Genomic DNA, 23,224 nt, shown 5'->3' with positions numbered 1-23,224 from the left:
CGGAGAGCGGGGAAGATAAGCCGAGCGCAGGGCGGGATTTGAAGTGAACAAGGGTGGGCGCCGACGCTCCGGAAGTACTTACTCACTCTTGTTTATTAAAAAAAACGGATGAATCATAAAGCATAATATATAAAATTAATTAATAAAAACCTTTTCAAAATAATTATATTCCATATTTACGCTCAGATTGTAATTTATTTGTATTTGCACATTTATTTTTAGTTTATTATGAGCGCCTGACGGTGCACCTTGGCTCTTGTGCTGCGCTAGTACCTGAATTTTGAAAAACTATTGCATACTTTCAGGCACACGTGTTATTCAAGCTGCCTTTTATTTCATTGAATGCGCTTGAGGAAGGTTTGAATAGAAATGGTAATGTTTAAAATTTAAATTATATATTTAAGAAATATATTTAATAAAAAATATTTAAAAATATACATAATCCATACAATAATTGTAGTAATTAATCAAATTTATGCAGTCTCTCCTAGATACATTTTGTTGGTACTTACTCTTACTCATGGTAAACATTTGAACTATGTTTTGATTGAATATTTTGACTAAAATATACCATATGTCCAATTTGTGATAAGTATTTTATTTGGGTAAATTTAAAGAAAAGCAATTCATAAATAAGTCAATGCATATTACGTATTCGACAAGTTGAACACAAAAAATGTTTTGAAAAGGTACTTTTAAATTCTTCTTTTTGATTTAATAGAAATAAATTTTAAATAAACAATTCTATGAGAGTTTAAAAACACCACCGCAACCAGATAAATTAAGCTTTAGAAATTTCTTAGGTTCTCCCAATTTTTTAATTTTTTTTTAAATATTTTATTTGTAATATTTTCTCTACCCCTTTCAAAAATGAAAAAGAACAATAATAAAAATCTTAAATATTTTCTTTTTAGTTTTTTTTTATTAAATTAAATCATTAAATTTATAATTAATTACAATTCGTACGTTTAACGCATTTGCCAAATGTTTGCTTCTTAACATTTTAGACTATACTGTAGCTTTTAATTTAAATTAATTTTGTTGGCCTGCTTTTTGTTTATATTTTTACAAGTTACAAGTAGTTGAAACATTTCACTAATACACATTCGTTCGCACTTATGACAGACTAATGACTTATGTTAAGTTGTTCAATTACAATTAGGCAAAGAGAACTTTAGTACGTTTAGTTTAGTATTTTACAGCGGCATCATCATCTCTAACGTTCGTTTTGGAGAAATTTGGAAAACTTGCAGGGCAGGGCGAGAATTTTCACTTAGTTATGTACATTTGAGACTCAAGTTCGAGAGATGGGAAAGGGGGACATACATATATGTATGCGGGGGGTATCACAGAAATGGCTAGAAATAGACACCCTTTAAGGTGCTCTTTTTTTAATTTCTAGCAATTTCCTTGACACCCCCTGCTTTACTTAATCTAACTTAAAGAATTAGCGTTCATTATTGTCGCGTTCCTATCGTTCCTATTGGGATCTGTTCAAATATTACTGGGCGGTCCCCGATGGGCGCGCTGTCCGTGTAACGTGGAATGTCTAGAGCCTGGACGCGAATGCACGATGGCATAATCGTTATCGTTATCGATTGGCATTGACCTTCGAAGTACGTTGGATAAGGTTGGATTTAATACAATAAAAAACAATTTCAAATTGCAGATAGTGGGAGTCAAGACAGATTGGTTAGCAACTCTTTCAAATTGGCGGTTAGTCATCCGATTGTCTTTTCTTGTTTTCTTTTTTTTTTTTGTAATTTAATTTAAGTATGGGCAGGCTGGAAATTATAGTCGCTGTAGCATAGGTTTAGTGGGAGGGAGAGAGTTAGTGATTACCGGTAGACAAATGCAAGTTACTATCGGTTAATTACAGTTGCAGTTACTAGGCACGAAATGGTTGTTCATTCTATGGTTTTTTTGAATTTTTTTTTCTGTTTTTGTGATCGGTTGTGTTGTCCAGCTGGGCAGATATATATAAATATATATATACGATACATAGAGATACGCAGATATAAGATACTTTGTTGGCATGCTTTTGTATTGTGTGTGTGGCTCCGCAGCTACCAGAAAATAGATGCATTTTGAGGTGTAGAATAGAGTTGTGTCGTGTGTGTGTGTTTTCTGTAGGTTTTTTACGTTTTTTTTTGTGTTTTGTAGAGGCATCTTAATATCTATCAGACCTATTTGAGTGTATCGTGGAGCCACCGCTGGTGTATCCCTTGTGGGCATCCCTGCCGTGCAGCGAATACCGCGAACCATACTGACTGCCATGCCAACTGCGATACGGATCGTACTCCTCGATGATGGATGGCTCCTTCTCGATTATCTGTAAAAATTTAATTCGTTTAGATTTATTCGAAACATTAAATAGGTAGCATAGTTTTATGTTTCCTTTTGGGTTTCAGTATTTATTACCTCTGTGTTAGCACAACTGCAGCTCATGGCGGTGCAAAGGAAGATGTTCATCAGCAGCATGATCAGGAAGAGTACACCCAAGGTAATGGTCAGCCACAGCAGCCAACTGGGTCGGATGCCATCCTCGCAATTGCCCGAGATCACTGCTCAGATACAGATAGTTAAAATATCATAAATAACACAAACACTTCAGCGCCAAAACTCACATCTGGCCTCGTTGGGATCGAGCACAAAGACCGTGGTTCCGGCCAGGCTGGAGCCCTCCTCGTTGGGACCGAACTTTCTGGGTCCATTGGTGCCCTTGCCAAATCCAGCCAATGCCACATCATTGCAGTCATCGATCTCCACGCAGCGACCATAGCACTGGATCACATCGCACTGCAGATGCACCTCGGATCCTAGAGAGAAAGTCGAAGAAGAAGTTAGAGTCTTGGTGCCTCAGGCGAGGATTTGATGGAAATACCCTCGGGAAACTTGAACATCGATCTAAGCACCGCTTCGGCAGCTCGTCCATCTGCTGTGGGCACAAAGCGACTGATGATATTCGTGTCATAGGGGCAGCTAGAGGGGAACAACAAAGTGTAAGCTTACATTTACATATCTGTAACTTTTCTTTATTATCCAAGTCAAGTGTTTAAATTGTAATTCAAGTTCTAAAGACCCATAAATAGTATTTCCACTTACCCGCTATCATCGGTGAGCTTTTGGGTCCTGTTCTTCTTGTCAAAGGCAAAGCAGTTACCCACTCGCAGGCCATAGGTATCTGATGATTGGAAATGGTAATAGCAGGGTATAGAGAATAGCGTTAACTACCAAGTTAGAAAGCATTGCCCAAGGGCCAAGACTACCCACCGTTTGGCTTGGAGAACTCGGCGCGGATCTTGTACTGGTGGCCATAGACCGTCTCACGCACCCGATGATCATTCTCCAGGAACTTGAGCACCACATGGGCATTGTCATCGCTGGAAAAGAGGTAGCAAGAAGAGGGTTCGAACATGAGAGGGCTGGCTACTAACGGTGCAAATTATGCTCTGTAATTACACCATGCGCCAGGGGCTAATTAAAAGCATAACCAATAGAGCCAAAAGCTTTGGGCTTTGCCAACTTTGCAATCGCAAATTATGCAACTGCAATTGTCGGTCATTGCGCTATAGACAGTTGCTTTTGTGGGCCAGATGGGTGGGAAAACAACAAGAGATTGCAAAAAAATGGTAATAAAAAGTTGTAGAACATTTAATTTACAGTTCATAAAAATTTATTGAAGTAAAGGAAAAGTTTTGAATATAATTATAAAGAAATTTAATGAATATTTAAATATATTTAGAGACATAAAAATAATGTTTGCCATATAAAAATCATATACAAGTGACACTAAAAAGCATATTTTAAGCCTGTCACTGAACTACTTGTGATACTTTAATGTCTAGCTCCACTGTGCACTGAATGTGTTCACTGTACATGTGGGCAAAATATCTAAAACTATTTGTTGTTCGCCTTGTACACCGACTGGCACGATTTTAATGTTTGCGTTTACTACACATATTCTGTTAACAATTTCTTTGCTTTTTTCCGGGCTTAACAGAGCGCATCGCTTTTGGAAAACCGTTTTTAATGCCATTTTTATTTCCCATCTCTCAACCGAGGTTGGTTTTTGTTTTTTATACGTATTGACGCTATGGGGTTTACTTTGGGAAATACTTGCGTAAGTCGCAAGTCTAAGAGTTGAGCGGAGTCATTGGCATTATGCAAATGAGCCGCGAGGCGAGAAGGTAAATTAAATTGTTTTTCGTTCACCTCAAGATGATTATCGAGGCCCTCTCCAGACGTTTACCGTTAATTGAACTGCTGCCAAGCGAGCACTAAAAATTTTGTTGATTATTCTACTTTTTTTTTGGGAATTTCCTACTTTGGGTGTAGCTTTTTTTTGTTGGTGCTGATTTGCCCGCACAAATGAGGTGATTGAGTGAAAGAATCGAATTGTGGCCAAGAGCTCAATGGCCTTGATAGAGCGAAACGCGAACAATGGCAGAGCAACACCTACATGCATCCATAAAACCATCGCTGGTCAGCACAATTTGCTCTGCGGGTCCATTTGTTCTCGGCCCGGCACCTAAAATTGGCAAGCACTTTGGACTGACGGAAGCCTGACCAAAAAATTACCGTCGAAACTTAAGAAGAACTTAAGTGCAATTGTCTAGACAGCCTAAGCATCCGCAGTCGCAGTCGCATTTGGATTTGGATTCGCATTGCACATCAAGAAAAGTGGAGTATGGATCAGGTCTATATAAGGGAGAACCTTTTTTTTATATAAGATCAACTTGTTATTAATATTACTACCATAAAATATAACATCTTCATGGTCTCAAAATGATATTTAAAATAGTCAACTTGTTCTAAGGAAATAATATATTCTTCTAAAGTGATTTCAACGATGTCTATTTGGTTTTATAAACCAATTTTCAGAAAGATGTTAGCATATTCCCTTGATTTTAATAACAATTAAAACTAAATAGACTCTAATTCGTAGTAAAATATATTTTCCTGTGTAGGTAACTTACCGCGCAAAGCCCGATTTGCCACAGGTAATCACATAAAACTTATCGTCCGCCAGCTCCAGAGTCTTGTGCACACGCACGGCCAGCTGAATGGAACGCTCCTCGGTTCGCTGCGGGGGATGGAAATCAAAAGGAGGAGGAAAGGGTTAAGAGATGCGGTTTTTAGGGGGAGATCACCGTTTAATTGCCGGTTATTAAAAGTTTATGCCCATGACGTTAATGTTGATTGGTTGGAAAAGCCCGAGTTAGGTTCCAATTTATGCTTAGACCAGCTCAGGCATTGGCCATAAAACAGGAGCAAAGGATCGAGGCCGACTGTTAGCACTTGGAGAAAAACTGTTCTGGGATTAAATATCTATTTATGGAATTGAAATATACTTCTTTTTTATGAGTCTGATAAGTTGTTAATGACTGCATCTGAGGTTGCAAAAGAAATAAATATATTCCTTGAAAAATAAACCAATTAATTCTGACAAGCTTAGAACACACATAATTTACCATGAAATTACTAAAGTGAAGTTAAATCACTTGAAAAAATTATATATAAAGTTTAATTTAATTTTTTAAATATAAAAAATATTCACAAAACTTATAATGTGTAGAAACCTTATATTAGCCTATTTTTTCCAAACTTTTAAAGTCCTTAAAGTTATAAAAAAACCCCCCTAAATTGTTTTAAAAATATTACTTCATTTTTTAAAATTTATTTTTAGCCCCTTACACCCATTTAATATAATTCCTAACGCATTTCCTTCAAGTGTAAGTGGCTGCCCCGCGACCATGGCTGCAACTTGCACTTGTGGCATGTTAATTGTCACATGATGCAATCGCACAACTAGGAAATGCAAAATGCCGCCAAGTGTGACGCATTTTCAAGTTGTTTATTTTCTTCGCCTCCAGCTCCTTGGCTCTTGCCTTTCCTCGCTTTTCCCTCTATTTGCTTTTCCTTCCTTTTGCCGCCGGCTGCTTGATTATGCTCAAGCCATTATGGCTATCATGGTTTTCGGTAATTATTTTTAAGCTCATTTTGAATATCATCTGCAGATGCAGCTGCGGATTGCGGATAGTGGATTGTGCAGCGGTATGTGACTGCAGATGGAGGAAGGCGTTTCCAAGAATCTCTGCGCTTCGCTGGCCAAGATTTTTCAGCGGTAATTGCGATTATCTAACTGTGTTTGCCTAAGCAACCCGACTAAGATATTTTGTAATACTAACTACTGATCGTTCCTATATTATATTTATATATCGATTGGCCTTGACCCGCAATCGCAATTGCCATCGAACACAGCGAACAGCTTTCCATAAAAAGATGTACAAAAAGTACAAGTTTCTTTGTCACTTCTGTGTGGCTTGCTTACATCGCTTACATTTTCCACCAGCTGCCAGTCAAACCAGTTTGCTCTGTGTCAATGGTTAGGTATAAATATATATATTATTATTATTTTATTATTTTATCTCGCTGTTATTGGTTTAATGGTCCACGCCTCCACATGTTTGCGGTATTAAATGTGGCCAGCAGAGCCGATGAATGGGCCTGCTTGATTAGTGTCTGGTCAGGGGCTTAGTTGAAGCGGTTAGCAAATAAACACAACATATCGCAGCAGTTATAAATACCTGGCATCCAATGGATGGAATCGCGGGACTGTTGGCCAACAGCAATGATGTCACAATCTGCTGGCCAACTCATGCATCACGCAGTTGCATGCCGCAGCGGATGAGCTCATTATCAACTTATTATCAAAAGCCAAAAGAAAATGGCAAAGTTGATTTCAAAGTTGATGCACACAGAGGAAATCTTAGATTCTAGAAAGAGGCTCTCTTAAAACCTAATGTAGAGCCTTGCCAAACTATATATTTCCTCTAGTTTTATATTCTTCTATTGAAAACCTATTCTTTTAAATTTTAAATATTGTTTTAGCAAGACTTTGAAAAGATCTAGCTAAGAGTATATACTTTACTCCTAGAACACTAGAACTTTTCTTAATCTATAATTTATGTTCTTTAACTTTGTATTTCCCCAGTGTAAGAGTAACTCCCCATTACCTAGCTAAAATGTGTTGAAATTGCCTGATGGCAAATTGCCTTGGGTCCTCTCTGCCTACATCTCTATTTCTATCTCCGGCCATTGCATTTGCAATTAACATTTAAATATATATAATGGTGCTGGGGCAAAGAACCAAAGCAAAGCCAGATTATGGCAGCCAAAGCAAACCCACTCAAAGTAATAACAATAATGGTGCTGGTAATAAGAAATAAGTTCAAGTACGCCAGCAGCAGCCGCAAAGCGTCTTGAACTTTATGTAAAAATAGCTGGGCGTCTTGGCCATTGTCAGCGCCAATTTCATGCTCTGCCAGCTGCTAGCAGGCCGAGGTTTTGCTTTTTGGCCAGAGTGGGATCAACAAGGGCGAAAGTGGCCGAGACTTTAGACTGCAGTCTGCAGTCTGCATTCAACTGGCCAAGGTCAGACCAGCAGCAATGTCGCTGGCCTAAAGGCATTTTGCAAGCAATTAAAGTCGCTCGCAAAATATTCGCCAAGCGAGAAGAAATAGAATCAAAATTGCCGCCGCACAAAAACATTCTTTTGACACAAATTCCACGCACTAGCCACAACAATGGCCCACTCGGATTTAAGCCACATCACAGCCTCGACAACGGCTTGGAATGCTGTCAAAGCCGAAGCGTGGAAAGCCGTGTCTGGGCATGTGAAATCAGCAGTCTGCAGTTGAAACTAGACGCCGGCGCGAGCTGCCAGGGCACTCCCAGCCAGAAAAGCCAACAAACATTAAGGTACAGTAAAGGATGGCAGGAAGGAACTTAAGAATTCGAGGAACCTCAAGAAAATAATTTAAAAAAATAGGCTAAATATGATCTACAGTACTTTAATCTTTAACCTTTCAGTTTAAGATTCGTAAATATTATTTCAAGTTAACTTTTGTTCCTTTCTATAAATTCATTTATATTTTCTCATTTAAAAAGTTGACTCTTCCGACCTTTTACTGTACGACCTTATATATAAACAGCTATCTATATGCGTGTTTGTGTTCATATAAAAATAAAATCCCAGCCGCAGTTGCGATAAGCGTGATTTAATTTTATGGGGGACCTCCCCTTTTTTTTTGTTTTGCGAGAGGAAGTTCAGACCCTGAAGCTGGGCTCTAGATTTCTGGATCCAAGGCAGGGCAAAAGGCAACAAAATTGGAATACAGGGTGCGGTCGGTGGGATTTGACATTGCAATTAATAATGTTGTATGTGCTTGTACTTATAAGCATCTGGCGTCCAGCCCTCTGGATAATTTGCATTTCCACGCACCGGGACTGGTACTGAGGACGGGATGAGTCTGACTTGGACTATGACTATGGCTAATGCGATTTGCCTTTTGTCTGGCTTTGTTCTGAGTGCGTGTGGAAAAGCCAAGCCGGATCAGAGTGAGTGAGTGCCGGAGCCAGGGCCAGACCCACACGGAATTGCAGTCGCTGCCTGTCAACGCCTGTGATGCACGTAGGATTAAACTTGATTTTTATTGCCATCGTTACTATATAGACGAGCCAGCCGACCGACCAGTCCATCGTTTCCCCTGGCCGTTTGCTGATTTGCGTTGATTTGGGGCCAAGACTCAAGTACACGGCCGATAGGCGGGCTTAAATTTATGCGCATGCGTGCCCTTTTTAGCCAGACAAGGTCTCAGACTCAGGTCTTTCAGCAGACTCTAGGTTTCAGTCTTTCATCTGCAGTTTCCAGTCTTCGTTCTGTGGCCCCTGAATGCTGTCTCGGGTCGGCAGTTTTCCAGCTGCCTGCGATTGCCTCATAGTTCACAGTTGGTGGCTTTTTCTTTCTTCTCTTGTTGACTGCCTGAATTTTGGTGGTAATTTGCAAACTACAGTCGCCTGGCTGACAAAATTAATTTGCCATTTGTCAAGCGGTCGGCGGTAAACGAAAGACTTAAGACACGAACTTGCTGGCTGCGTGAGTAACTGGGTGGCAAGACCGGATAAAGCTGGATAAGTGTGCTTCCAGTCTCCTTTATAATTTCGCACTCAATTAAATTCTAAAATTCGTATGTTCTTTGCAGTAATTTTGTGTATGTTCTAGCATTAAGTGTAGAGAATGTCTCTCAGGGAAATACATTATGATTATCTTCCAAATTGAGATAATTTTACGGAGCTCAATTGTTGTCTAACTAAAAATATAATATAATATATAAATCTCTAAAGAAATAATCCCATTTCGATTCCCTAACTAACACTCATCTCCTCCTGATTTCTTAAATTTTCTCCACCTTTCAACATCAACTTTATGCCAGGGTTAATTTATTAATTCGATTAGAAAAGCGCTGGGGGTTATGCTTACATTGCTTCCACTCACGTTGCTGACCAGGATGCCGCAGTAGTCGCTGGCGCCCTGCTTGGCCCAGAGATTCAGGCTGAAGGCCACCGAGTCGCTGCCATCGCCCATGGCCATGCAGCCGGGCGTGCGATAGTCCCGGACATGAACGGCGCCCGTGTAGCCGGAGCTCATCTTGACCTTGATGTTCATTGTGCCCGCCTTGCAAGTGGCGGTGACATGGGGAGCAAACTCTCCCGGCGCCGCTGGCGGTTCCTGTGTGGTGACCTGCAATGAATACGAAATGCGAAAAGCGTTAAACTATGCGAAGCTTCTTCGGTTAATAACTTTGACCCGATTTCTGGACCCTGGGAACGCACCAACCAAAAAAAACATGGGTTCGCAAATTAATGCCAACTCATTGGACAAACAGTGAAAACAGCAGCCAAAGAGGAAAATTCAAATTAATTTTAAATGGGAAGCCAAAGAGCCCGAGACCGAGCCCGGTCCCGGGTCCGGGCCGTAGTGGCAATTAATTGCAGAAAAGGCAAAGGCAGCGCTCTGGACCCGGAGATTGCCCAGAGAAGAACTTTGGGCCAACACAGCTGCCAAAGTTCTGCACGTTTTGGGTCAGTTCTCGGCTTTCAGCTCTCGGCTTACAGCGCACTGTCAAAGGCATTTGGCTCTAAGATAATTTATTGGCCAGCTCGACTTGGTCCGCTGTCGCTCCGTCGTGATAATTGAATTTGTGCTCCAGCTTCAGAGCCACAAGAACGTTAGGGAACGGCACGGCAGTTGCCGAGAACGAAGTTGATACACTTAAAGTTACACAATGGCCTCTAAAAACCCCTAAGAAATTCTTGGAAATATTTTGAAACTATTTTGGGATTCACTTTATTAATCTATTTCGAAGACTTTTTCTCACGGTATATGTAGACTAGTAAATAGTTGGGTCATCATTTTGTATTTAAATTACAATTTATAAGTCCCAATTTATATCTTAAAATAAGTTTAAGATACCAAATTAGCTTTTAAATATGAATAAGAAATTGAAAAACGAAAGACTTAAGACACAAACTTATTTTCTGTGTACAGAAACGGGCCAATATACCTCATTTCTTGACAAATAAATTTATTAAAATTTCTAATAAAGTCTAGAAACGAATCATGACAATTCTTCGAGTGTAGGCGCTAGATAAGCCCCGCCAAAGTTAAGTAAGTCATGTCATGACAATCGCCCAGACGCCGCCTTTTGTGGTCCAACTCGGCTCACGTTTCACCGGCCCTTGGGGTATTCCACCTTAGAGAGCCTGTCCAAGGCGAAAGGCCTTTGATTTATATTTACTTTCAAAAAGCATCAGCAGCAACGGCAGCAGCAGCAAGTCCACCCTTTAGCGACCCCGAAACCAAAAAATATGATATGAAATTTTGTTCAGTCATTGAAGCAATTAATTTCGCGCTCGATCGAGCTCGGCCAGCTCCTCCTCCGCTGCGGCGGCGGCTACTGTGCATCAGGTGAAATGCAGCCAGGTGACCCAGTTGGATGTTGGACGGTGGAAGCGCTGACAGTGCCAAAAACATGTTGGCCAGTGTGCCACTTTCTATGGCTTTCAACTAGAACATCCACTTTGCATGCCATCAGCAATTTATTGCATCTCAATGCGCCGGCCACTTTAATCCAAGATTGGAGACAATGAAAGGCCTGCGACGGATCTCCGCCGCACCGATCGGGAGTTCAATGCGCCGCGAGGGTCACATGGAGCTGGGAGCCTGCAGCTGGGAGCTGCAACTCCAGCAACTCCCATGACAATTTGTCGCTCCGCCAAAAGGCAATTGTTTTGCATGGATTTTTGCATTTTTTTTCCGTTTCTGTTTTCTCGCCAACTGCAGTGCGGCAGTCAATTAAAATACTTTTTGCATGCTCGTTTCACTATCGTTTCGAATGTGCGGCGGCTTGTTAAAATAGCAGACTGCTGCTAAAAAAAAAAATAAAACAATATAAAAAGAGATACACAAATCGTACTTATTCGTACAGCATTTGGCCATTGTATTATGCAACACGCTCTGATTGTGGCTGGTCCCCGCTAACAAAATGGAAAAATGGAAACCCAAACACAATTAGACACTTGCGCTGCCAGTCACGCCATGGCCAATGAGTTTCGGCTGGTCGGAATCGGAATCGGAGTCGAAGTTGCAGCTCGCAGCTTGATGGATTTTCCCCGCAGGACACTGCAGCTAATGTCTCGAGTGATTATTCAAAAAAAATTCCAGCCAGTGATGAGGGTTTTGCAAGAAAAAGCTGTTTCAGTTTCAACCTTAAAAAAAGAATATTACTTCCACTTCACCCATATCTTGAATTATGTATTTTACATACGATATTTATGGCCAAGTCTTGTGTAGTTTTTCCTTTTATTAATATTTAAAATGTTGCAAAAAATTAGCTGGCTGCACAACCTTAGCAAAAAAATCCAAACGCAGCTGGAGACAGAACCCGAGCTGGACTTGGGCAGGATCATTAAGGGGAGCTCGCAATGGAATGAATGGTGATTTATATGGCTGCAAGGGGTCAGGCCATAAACCAAAAGTGTTCGCCCCGCCGCATTTAAGCTGTTTAACTATTAAGCCAAGTGACGTGGGCAATTAGTACAGGAAGGCCAACTTGTTTGCCTCGTTCTCTGACTGTTTCCCTGGCATTTTTTTTGTTTTTTGCAGGCAATTATCTGCTTAGGAATGACAAAACTGCAAGAGCTTAAGTGAAAAATGAGACTTGGAGGCCTGGGAAATTTAGCCAAAGGCAATGTTATATGGAGTAGCATAAAGCCACAATGGGATTTATGGTGAGGTTTTATTGAATTTAATTTAGGGCCATTAAAATCTTGTAAAGAAGCTAAAAGGTTTTTGACTTCCCTTAAAATATCCATGCATATGGCAAGTGCCGCAGCTTCCCATGCCGAATTGGTAACTAAAATTTGATCACCTCTTTCTGCTGGGCAATTAAATGTGATTGTGATTTATGTCTACGGCTAATTCCACTCAATTTACTGTACGCTGCCAGCCAGTCTGGGTGTGTTACCTTTATGTGCCCGATTGGGCCTTTACTTAAATATTTCGCAAGAGCCCGCGCCGATTTTATTATTATTTTTTTTGGGGGGTTTTAGTTGAGCGATACGATCGCCAGGGAGCCTTTTGCTGCAGCTGCGCATAGTTGGCCAAAATAGATTGGCAAACATATGCCAAAAGCATGTGCAGCAAGTTGGGATTAGAAGCGAAAAACCAAAAACCAGCGAATAACAAAAGGAGCGGAGCTGCACTGTGGTCAACAAATATTTGAGATTAACTATAAGAAAATGAGATATTAAAGGCATCCTCTACATCTCATACCTTACTTTCCTCTTATTTTAAACTATTTTCTTTATCGACAGCCTGAGAAAATATTGTCTTAAGATGGCAAACTCTTAATTTAATGAAAATATTTAAGAGCCAACTCAAAGTTGACCACTGTCGGCCGCTCTTAAACATATTTCGTGTGCATTTGAATTTCCGCTATGTGGCGCTCGGGCAATAAAGCTCAGCTCTGGCTAAATTATAACATAAAGTCGGAGCCGGACTGAGCCGGGCCAGGCTCTCAGATGGCCAAGAGCCCGTGAGTTTGGGTCCAGCTCCGACTGTTGCTGATTGCAAATTGTCACGGTATTTTCGCTGGCAGCGCATAAATTGCCGTTTAACTTGGCTTAACATACTATACAGTACCGCCAGATGGGAGCGTATTTATGGTCGAGGCTGGAGACCGGGCTGAGGCTGGCTTTTTGGACACACAGTTTCCAGTGGAGCTTCGCCTGGGCGAAAAGCTTAATGAAGCTGACAACGGACGCGGCCAAACCCGTTCCGAGCTTTGCCTGATTATATAATGCTAGCGGCCAGCCGAGTGACAGCTGAAAGGGTTTTCCAACGGTTTTATCTTCCTAGGGTCCAGAGATAAACAACCACGAAGTTGGAGTCCAAATCGAAGGCGAAGTCGAGGTCTTTCCTTGAGAGAAAAAAAAATAATAGGAAGAAAAGCAGCCGGCAATTAATGTCGCCGTGGCTTCAATTAAATTTCAATTGCCGGCGCGCTTTTTCCATTGATGTTCTGACGCGCTAATTCCATGGCACGTCCATGGGCTTTACCTCTGCCCAGTTACACTTAAGGAAAATCTAACAAAAACCACAAAAGAATGGAAACTAGATAAACTTTCTAGGGAGATTTTAATAATATATTTTGGGGGTCTTATAGCTTTCATTTTAAAATACAATTTCCACTTGTTTTGCCTAGCATTTTTAGCCTTAAAATTCTTTTTTTCTTTTCTACATTTTCCCTAAGTGTACCTGCCTGGCCCCACCTTTTGGATTTGGGACCCTGTCAGCGGCTCTGCACGTTCCACGGCGACCCATCTGCCACCTGAACCTGCCTCCAGTCGGCGGGTCAATTGTGCGGCTCATAATGAAACGCTGTCGTAGCACTAATATAATAATAATAATAAGCACTTGTCCGTCCGCGGGCTCCCTTGCCACCAAAAATCATGGGTCTGGCCTAGCCTAGCCTTTTGTTGAAAGGCCTCTCAATAGAGAAGCTTTTGTATGGTAGCTTCTTCAAAAAATATTGCTGAACAACATTCCGAAACGGTGCTCGCTGTTGGTTATTTATGTTGCTTATTTATCGATGTCCGAAGAATCCAAGAAACAGCAGCTACTTTTAATGAGTTTCGCTTTGACCATCATGGAAATTATGCTAAGTACTTTCTATTCTTAAGGGGGGATATACATGTAAGCGGTCAAAATTTGGCCATTTTTCGAGAATTTTTTTATAAGAAATAGTCAAGCAATCGTCGTGAAACTTTGGATATATTTAAAAGAAGAATCAGAAATGATAAAAAAAATTAGTTATAAACAATATTTTACAAAATGGCGGATTTATGGAACATATTCCGTAGCGCCTCGAGCTTTGAGTTGCCGTGCTATGGACACGATAGAGCTCGTAATTCCTGCCCGAAATCCGTAAACTAAATTTTTTTGTATTCATTACACCTGTATCTTCTATTTGAACCTAAAAAACCAAAAGGAAATCAAGACAAAAAAATTAAATTTTGATTTGAAGGAAAAAAAGCCATTTTCAGGTGATCAGTTTTCACTTCCCACCCTCTTAAAAAATAGTAATACTCAGTTTTATAACAACCATGTAGGTTCAAATAGAAGATAATTTCATGCTGATCATAATAATTTTTGATTCACTCCGATATGTTACATAGTTTTTTGTGAATCGTGTCCAGAGCATAGGTAAAAATTCAAGAATTTAAAGCTGAGAAAAAGACGTTTAAAGTTTTTGATGCGCTCACGTTTACACTTGTATACCTTGCGTACATACTTGATTTGAGGCACTTAGAGTTGGCATTTTATAATGAAACTTATATAGTATATTCTTTAAGTAATAAACTATATTTTAAAGCAAAAAAAAAATTTGGCCCAAAAATTTTGGTTTACATGTATATCCCCCCTTAAGGCTTACAAGGGCCGGTCATGTTTTGAAAGTTTTCTTTAATTGAATTAGCCTTCTTTGGGAGGTTAGGGAAAAGGTCTCCCTCAATCGAAAAATTCTAATTTAAACTCGAGGTTAATCTGATAATTTTCTTGTAAGAATTTTAAGCTACTTTTGATCTCAAAATCTTTTTTGATAATTACAGAAATTACAGTGCATCTTCATTAATTTAAAGCTTTCTTTTATTTGGTATTTAGGTGGATTGCAGGCCTTTTAAAAGTTTCCTTTTAAAGTCTTTTAGACTTTTCAAGGGGTAAACTGGGCTTGAAAGGTTTTTGATTGAATTGAATTTTAATCTTCTTTATTTAATTATTTTTCTTTCCATTTAGGTTTAAATTCTTCTTTAAAATTTATAAAAATTTCAAAACATTAACATGATTTCCAAGACTTGGCTTTCATTTTCCATTTCGAGTTGATTTAGCCCCCCTTAGTCATTATTTGTTTGATTGAAACAATTGCTTATCGTGATGCCAAGTTACCTCCAAAGTTGTCACACTTTCTTTGACCATCGCCTTAATTGCTGCCAAAAGACATTTTCTGTATTTTTTTTTTAGCTTCACGAAAAAGCGATTCCATAGAGCATCAGTTCCCAGCAGCCCAAAAAGCAAAACAAAAAGAGCCCTCGGTGTGTCTGCAATTTTCATAAATGTGCACTTTCCATGCGCATCATCTCGGACAGAATTTGAAAGCAAACTGGGCTCCATACTGAGTTGGAAAATTACCCGAAGCGACTTTCCGGGCCTAAGCCTCAATGACAGGCCGCGGTGCAGCGAGTGGGGGAAATTGTTTTTCCCATTAGTTTCGAATAAAACCTACTTTTACCCACCGGCCCCAAAGCTGGAGCAGAAAAACAAAGGTAGAAACAATTGCTAAATTGTTTTTTGTCGACTGACGACGACTGACGGGAGAACTAAAAATCTAGAAAAAATACAAAATAAAACCGGGCTGCAGGTGAACAATGCAAGTTAATCAAATAACGAAATGTGCTAACCAAAGCCAAAGTCAAACAAAAGAAAGAACTTTCTCCGGCGACCGCCGATGACCCAATATGCCAAACACTTTTGCATAAATTTTAATGAATTTCACGCTACACCAACTCGCACAGCATTGAGCGAAATAATTCGCACAGTGCAAGATCAGTGCGGCGTTAAATTGCGCCAACTCAGTGGCTCGGATATGCCAATCCGCTTGGCTTTGATCTCATCGGACTAGTTTCCAGCGCCTGCAATAAAACCAGCAATATATGGGAAAAATGTATAAAAGCTCGACCAAAGCAAATAATAATAAAGGATAAAAGTTATGGCAAAAATCTAAGAACCTTCAAGAGAAAAATATAAATTTTACAGATATTTTTCTAAAGGACACACCTTGGAAAAATAAATTCAAGGTGCCTTCACTGCTCTAGCAGCACACCTTTGCGTGGCCAAATGTTTTGATGTTGACATAAACATGCTATTTTTGTTGGCCATCTCCTGGCTGCCGGCGCTCCCCAAGAGTTCTAACCATGGAATCTAACTGCGCACACTCGATCTAATGGCCATCCATTCGGCCAACGAGAACGGCAATGGCAGCGGCTTCCTGTCCAGACATCATCCACCAGACGACGATACTACTAACCCAGTGCTGTGATCTGGCGTTGCGTGCAGTGACCAAACTGGTTGCTCTTCTAATTGCCCCGGTCGCCAGTCTTTAGTTGCCAGTTGCTAGTCGTCAGTTGCCAGTTTATGGACAACCCCAAGCCACAAACACATACAAAAAAATATTGTAAAAATATCAAACCTATGAGGTTTAGTAAATATAATCATTTTACGTGCTAAACTTTTATTATCTTTATTTTGGAAATTAAAATAAACTATTTGGACTGAAGAAATATTATTTTAATCTCTAATAATATTAGATACTAAAATTTGAAGATTAAATCAATGTTTTCCAAATTTTAAATTACCTAAGCTTAAAACGAATTTATTTTTTAATGTATTGAAAATATTTTAACATAAAATTTTAACTCAATTAACTCTTTATTTTCTTCTCTGCAGGTCCCGACCAGCCTCCATCTCTACTGCACCCGGTCATTGCATTTGTGGTCACTTTGTAACCATCTTCGGGCTGCTCATATTTTCTGTTAATTAGAGCATAATAGCTTTGTAGCCCGACTTAAAACCAATATGCATTCTGGCATTCTGCGGTTATCAGGCGGCAAATAAATCCCCAGCTCTTTTTGATAAAGCCAACCCGACCAACTGTATCTGGCATGAAACCGTTAGCACACAGACTCTTAAACGAGGTAACAAAAACTAAATACGGAATCATAAACAAGAACTTTAAGAATTTCAATGAAATGGTCAAGACAATCAACGAGTTCGTTGTCTAAGTCTTTTGTTTAGCAGCTCAAGACCCCCATCTCTCTCTCTCTCTCTCAGCAGTTACTATGTGCTACCCGCTGGCTCATCTCAAGTTCTTAGAAATAAAATATATGCAACCAAGTCAAAGTAAACAATGAATCATATTTTTGAGTACATATTCATAGGCATTCCATGTGTTTTTATGGCCACCGCAGCAGTTAGGGGTAGGGGCTTAAGACCAGTGTGGGGCACTTCAATTGCCTTTTGGCAGCGGTCGTGATGGAGCACGTGCTTGTCAGTCAAGAATGGCTTTGCGGTTTATTTTGATACCCTCGCAGGGGGAATACTATATAGCAAGTGGGTAGCTCAAGTTTCTCTGCTCCAGGCAAGAGTTTTTTTCGAGTGCTTCGATTTTTTTGGGTGTTGTTTCTAGAGCAGGTTATGTCTAGAGTTCTAATTTGTTAACTGAAAACATTTTAAAGATGAATTGAAGATTTAAAGTAAATAAAACATATCAAAACTTTAAGTTGCTTAAGTGTTAAGTGAGTTTATTCTTCACAGTTTCATTTATTTAATATTCTTCCAACTTTTAACCTCAGTTTTTTAAAGTTTAGTCTTTATAATAACTCAAGGATCATATTTCCTTAATTTGCCTGAGTATGTTTGGCTTCTAGACTCTTAAATTTAGAGCACTTAGCTCAAAGCTCGGGTTAATCCTCACAGCTTTTGACCGCAACACAAGCTACCTGTGGTCGCCATTCCCCCGCCAAATACTAAAAGCCAGATTCTTGTTTGTTGTTTTGCTTTTATTTCTCTTATTTTGTATAAATTTTTTACTTGGTGGGCTGCTCGCATTGTCGTATATGGCTGCTGGCCGAGCCATGACGACATGGCTCGCTCATTATAAACAGATATACGTATGGATTGCCATATATTCATATTGAATCGGATGGCTTCGAGAATTAGCATATTTCGTTCGCTTTCAGCGTGTTTTTCTGTCTGTATATATATACAGATTTCTGTTGGTATGCGGTGACATTGAAACTGATTTTAATGGCCCGTAACAACAAAAACATGGCAATGACAAAAACAAACAATAAATAACAACTACTCGCACCAAGCTAATGTGCAAGTAAATATTTAAAAGCGAAATAAGGCGTCACATCGATTAAAGTGAGTTAACCATCGACTTGTTTTGGGCATCTCTATGTCAAGTGGAGGGTATGGCGGGAATATTAATCGATTGACAAGATTCGCTTCTGGGCTTGGTAATAAACACCAAAAACCCACCGAAAAAGCTTAAGTTTATTGATAAATGAGTGTGAAAAGGGGGTTGACTTTTAAAGGTTTTTAAAGTGCAAAAAGTTCAGTTAATTTCTGAATTTATTTCTTAAGATCAGGAAAGGTCTTCATTTATTATATTTTCAGAAGTAATCTAAGGAAACAAATTTGAATTTGTCACTCCTCGACTTTGGTTATTATTTTGCCCAGTCAAAAAACTTGATACCTTCGCTGAATATAAATAAAATGCAAATGTTTGGCTTCTGGTCTTTGCCTGAGTGTTAACAACCTTTGTGGAGTAACTGAAAAACACAGCGTAAAAGGCGCTAGTTCATTTATTGTTTAATGAGTGTGAAAAGCGGGCTGGCAGAGTACCGTAAGCCAACTTTAGTAAGTTTCAATTTTACACACTCTTAACACGCACACACACTTGCTGAGAGATTTACTTTCGCACAAACAACAGCTTACACATGTATTTTCGTCTGCCTTTTGGCCAGACTTATATCATCATCATCATCATTATCATTATCATCATTATATGCGACTTGGGATGATAATTAACCAAGAGACTGACTGCGTTTTGTTTGCCGTTGCTTTTACGTACACTTCAAGGTTTTGTGAGTTTTGCATTAACCAAAAGCCAACTAACTTGGCCGCCTGTCTGCGTTTTTTCTGTACTTGAGATTCTCTTTTTTTTTGTGTTTTTTGTTTTAAGCCAAGCCCAAAGAGCGAATTTCAGCACCCACGCCCATAAAGCCCGGCATCTTATGATGTCATTCTTCGTCGGCCGCTGACTTCGACGGATAGTTCAATAGACCCGTTATCAGGTCCGCACCAGGAGTGGGCGCACACAAGGGCGGGATATTCAAAAAAATGTATGGAAATGTCCAAACAAATTGTCAGGAAATCAATAAAATGGTCAAGAGGTTGAAGAAGGCTTACTGGAAGGGGTTTTCTGAGTGCTTTGCAGTTTTCTTTGTGGCAAACATAAGTCAATAGATCAAATCCAGTAAAAATATATTTAATAATATATTTCCAGTGATTTTCCGGAATATATATAAACATAAATCTAGCCTGGTTTCCTAGAAGCACTGACGACGTCAAAACCCCAAGAAAAATCCCCTCGAGACTTGAACTAAATTCCAAAATGATGCCAAGCCCTAGCACAACTCTCACCATGATGGATTTGTGCCATTTCATAGAGAAAAACTGAAATCGAACCAAATCAAATTAGAACTAAAACCCCAAAAAACCGAAAGCCCAAGAGCAAAGGCATTCCTGAAGCGCTCACGAACAATGGACCAATTTATAGGGGGGGGCACTGGGCAGTCGCAGTTGGGTAAAAGTTAAGATATCGGTCAGTGGCACATTCGGAGTGAGACCCAGCGAAGGCAGGGGGCACTAAGCCCGCTGAGTTATTGCTATTGATAAACTAGTGGCCCAGCTGCAGTCGATGTGGAGTTCATTAATTTGTCTGCCTTGGAAAATTGCCGTGGAAAATGCACAGCGCGGCGACCTGAGACCAAAGTCAGGGAAATAGAAGCCAGTAGTAAGTAGGGCCAGGCCGGGCCGGGCCGGCAGGCAGTTAACCTCGTTTTTATGGCCGCAAAGAGAGAACATTATTGTATGCAAATGAAAAGTGAAATGTCCGGGTATTCCGGACATCCAGAAAGTGGTCTAATTATCTTTCACTTACCTGTCCAGCAGTGAACAGCAGCAGCAGCATGGGCAGGAGCCATTTTCCCTGGCTTTCTGGGCTCTGGCCTTTCGTCATCGCGTTCGCTTCCTAAGTCTTTCGTTTGGGCCGTATCCTTTTCGGGCAGCTGCAATTACCCATTTACACACTTATCAGCCAATTGAGCAATTGTCTGGCCCTGATTATAGCCCACTTCATGCAGCTCACGCAGCTGTCAAGTCAAATGTATTTTATTTGTATCCATTCCTTCCAAGTTACTCATCCATTCCAGTGACTCAAAGTGAGTACGGAGAACAAAAAGCTAACCCCTAGAGCTTCTCTAAGTTATTTATCACCTCGTTTTCATCGCGGCAGCTGCATTTTTCTAAGCCATTTGAGATGATTTCAAGATTTCCAGGGCCATAACTTTCTAGGAATTTTGAAGTACGCAAACGTGACACAAGTGCAGCGGGACAGCGGATTTCTAATCTTTTAATATGCCCCTTTTTTTATCTGATTAACTCTTTAACCTCCAATCTGGGGCAACGCATCCGATTCTCACGTACTGTGATTTCGTTTTCGAGGCGACCCCGACCCGATTGAACCGCGTCCAATAAACTTCGAAATCAAGACGAATGCGCCGCGGGCTTAGACGGAAAAAAGGGTTTCGCAAATCGCTTCAAATGAAACAATGAGTTGGAATGCCGCAAACGAGTTTGCTTGAAAAACAAAATATATATATATATATGTTTGTTTTGCCGGACAAAAAAGCACCGAAAGCCAGACTTACGTCATTTGCTCGAAATGTGACATTAAAGCTACAAATCCGCAGCTAATCAATATTGAAAGGTGTCATTTGTTATCCCAGATTGCGAATTATTTTGGCTTAGTTTAAAATCAATGCTAAACCTTTTTTTAGCTGGACTTTGAATTAAATTAAAGTTTAGATTAAAATCAATGCTGAACATGTGCAATTAATAGAGTTTGAGCTTAATTTATTCCGGACAGAAGTTATTTACGGCCCACATATTTGATTTATTTCGCTTTTCTAGCCACAAACTCAAGCGGAAATGCTTGACACGCCCACATACGCACTTCTGAACGAGAACAAACGTATAAAAAAAGATTTTATGGCACTGAAAATAAATGTATAAAAATCTAAAACCTTTTAAAATAGAAAAAAATTTAAGCTTACTTTTACTAGCTGATATTTTTAAATATTAATAAAGACATATCTACAGACAAGTTATAGTCTTTCCCATTCTCATTCATAAATTAAATGATTTCATATGCAGCAGCAGCATCTGTGTGCAATATTGCAGTCGTGCCAAAGCTTTTAGCAAAAAGTTAGTCATTTTTATTAGTTAATAAAAAACAGCTTGGCTACCGAGATCTGCTTGAACTAAGAGAGTAAAAAGTTATCCAAAGAGAGTTACCCGAAGAGCAGCGAGAAAAACTGAATGTTGCTCGCAAATTCGCGCAAATTCCAGCCACTAAAAAAATATATACTTTTTTGGAGTTTAACTATAAAACACACTTAGTTGACTTGATTTGCATGAAGTTGGCCATAATCAGCAGTAATTTTGTATTATTAAAAGTTATTTATTTATTTAGTTAGTTTTTGTACACTCTGCTGCTCTGAAAGTTTATAAATTTTGTGCTCTTTGCTGAGCAGACGTGTGAGCAACACGTGAAAACAAGTTTTACGCAACAGCTTATTGTTTACTTATTGTCGATCGGGGCGTTTGTTTAATGTGTTTTGTGTGTTTAGAAAAGTTGTTTTTTATTTGCTATTAGTCAGCTACCTGCACTCCGCACTGAAATTCTGGCTTTTGAAACGCGTAAAACACAAAGTCCAAATGATATTTGGCTTTTAACTTTCCGCTGGACACGTTGACGGCTCGAGAGTTTGTTGGCAACTGAATCGCAGAGACGGAAACGGCTCTAAGCCAAGCTTTAGTGGGCAGCTTGTTTTGCTTTTTTTTCTCTCTTTATTTTCTTGCGGCCCCTTTTGGCCACATCTTCGTGTTTTGGCCATTTACGCTTTGCTGCCTTTTTCGGGCCAACAAGAGCGCTGCCATATCGCCGGAAATAGTACTTAAAGCCATGGCTTTGGCTCGTAAAGAAGGCTCTCCGGGTTTATTGGCCCAGTTGTTCTCTCTATTTTTATCACTTCGACACGCTTGCTGATAAAAATAAACCTTTAGAGGAGTAAACACTGAGGAAAATATAATTTAAAAATATTATAATTAATTTTTTTTGGTTCATTAAGAATAAGAGAAGCGAAATAATAATTTTAAAAGCAAACAAAAACCTTTAATAATATATTAAATTTAAATTTTATATTCAATAAATGTTTAAATTATTTTAAATCATATTTTAATTAACAAAAATGTATCATTCACTTTCTGACAAGCCTTTATCTTGTTCTTAAGTGCTAATAATTTCTCTCAGTGCATGTGTAGCGGTGGTTGTTAGCATTTGTAGCGTAACGCAGACTTCAATGAATCGATACGCCCGCAGGTTTCTCTCAGCCCACGCATGCGCAGTGCCCCCAAAGGGGTGTCAACCATTTCAAGAGAGTAGTCAGTGTTGGAAAACGTGACATAAATAACGGTATATTTTTGAAATTATCAATGAAAACCTAAATAAAACAAGAGTTTTAATAGAGTCTTCGACTATTTAAACATATTTATACTTATGTAGTCAATTTCAATACATTATTCAAGTTTAGTCCTTATAAACAATTAACTTATTTTGGTTCTCTCTCTCTCCAAATCTCCCTTTCTTTCTCTCTTACTTTACTCACTCTCTCTCTCTCTCTCTCTCTCTGTCCACATGCCTTTGCACTCGCATTCCTTTTGGTGGGAAACTCTTGGCCAAAAAGCCAACTCGCTCAGTGAAAATTTCATCACCGTCGTTAATAGTTCAGTCAAAAAAATAAAATCCTTTAGCTCTCCTTTCGATTCGCCTAGCTTAAATCACAAAAATTATCTAAACTGCAAGTTTGTGTTCACTTTTGGTCATCGAAAGGCATCGCTTACAAGGATTTAAAC

At 39.5% G+C, this 23,224-nt stretch overlaps 1 protein-coding gene across 1 annotated transcript; it reads right to left on the bottom strand.

The window, feature by feature from the left end:
- Nucleotides 1–902: 902 nt before the first annotated feature.
- On the bottom strand, nt 903–22,100 carry LOC108085915 (uncharacterized). Its single transcript, XM_017182687.3, has 11 exons — nt 21,974–22,100; nt 20,190–20,316; nt 9,326–9,586; nt 4,980–5,086; nt 3,274–3,383; nt 3,106–3,184; nt 2,885–2,982; nt 2,628–2,819; nt 2,422–2,564; nt 2,187–2,332; nt 903–1,609 (listed from the first exon to the last, which is right to left on the bottom strand). Exons 2-11 carry the CDS (start codon nt 20,265–20,267, stop codon nt 1,495–1,497), a joined length of 1,329 nt encoding a protein of 442 aa, XP_017038176.1. The 5' UTR covers nt 20,268–20,316; nt 21,974–22,100; the 3' UTR covers nt 903–1,494.
- Between the last annotated feature and the right edge of the window lie 1,124 nt (nt 22,101–23,224).

This window comes from Drosophila kikkawai, chromosome 3R, assembly GCF_030179895.1.
Source record: "Drosophila kikkawai strain 14028-0561.14 chromosome 3R, DkikHiC1v2, whole genome shotgun sequence".
In the NCBI taxonomy this organism is placed as follows: Eukaryota; Metazoa; Arthropoda; class Insecta; order Diptera; family Drosophilidae; genus Drosophila; species Drosophila kikkawai.
Note: the sequence above shows the minus strand (reverse complement) of the source record. Positions and strands in the feature narration are given on the sequence as shown.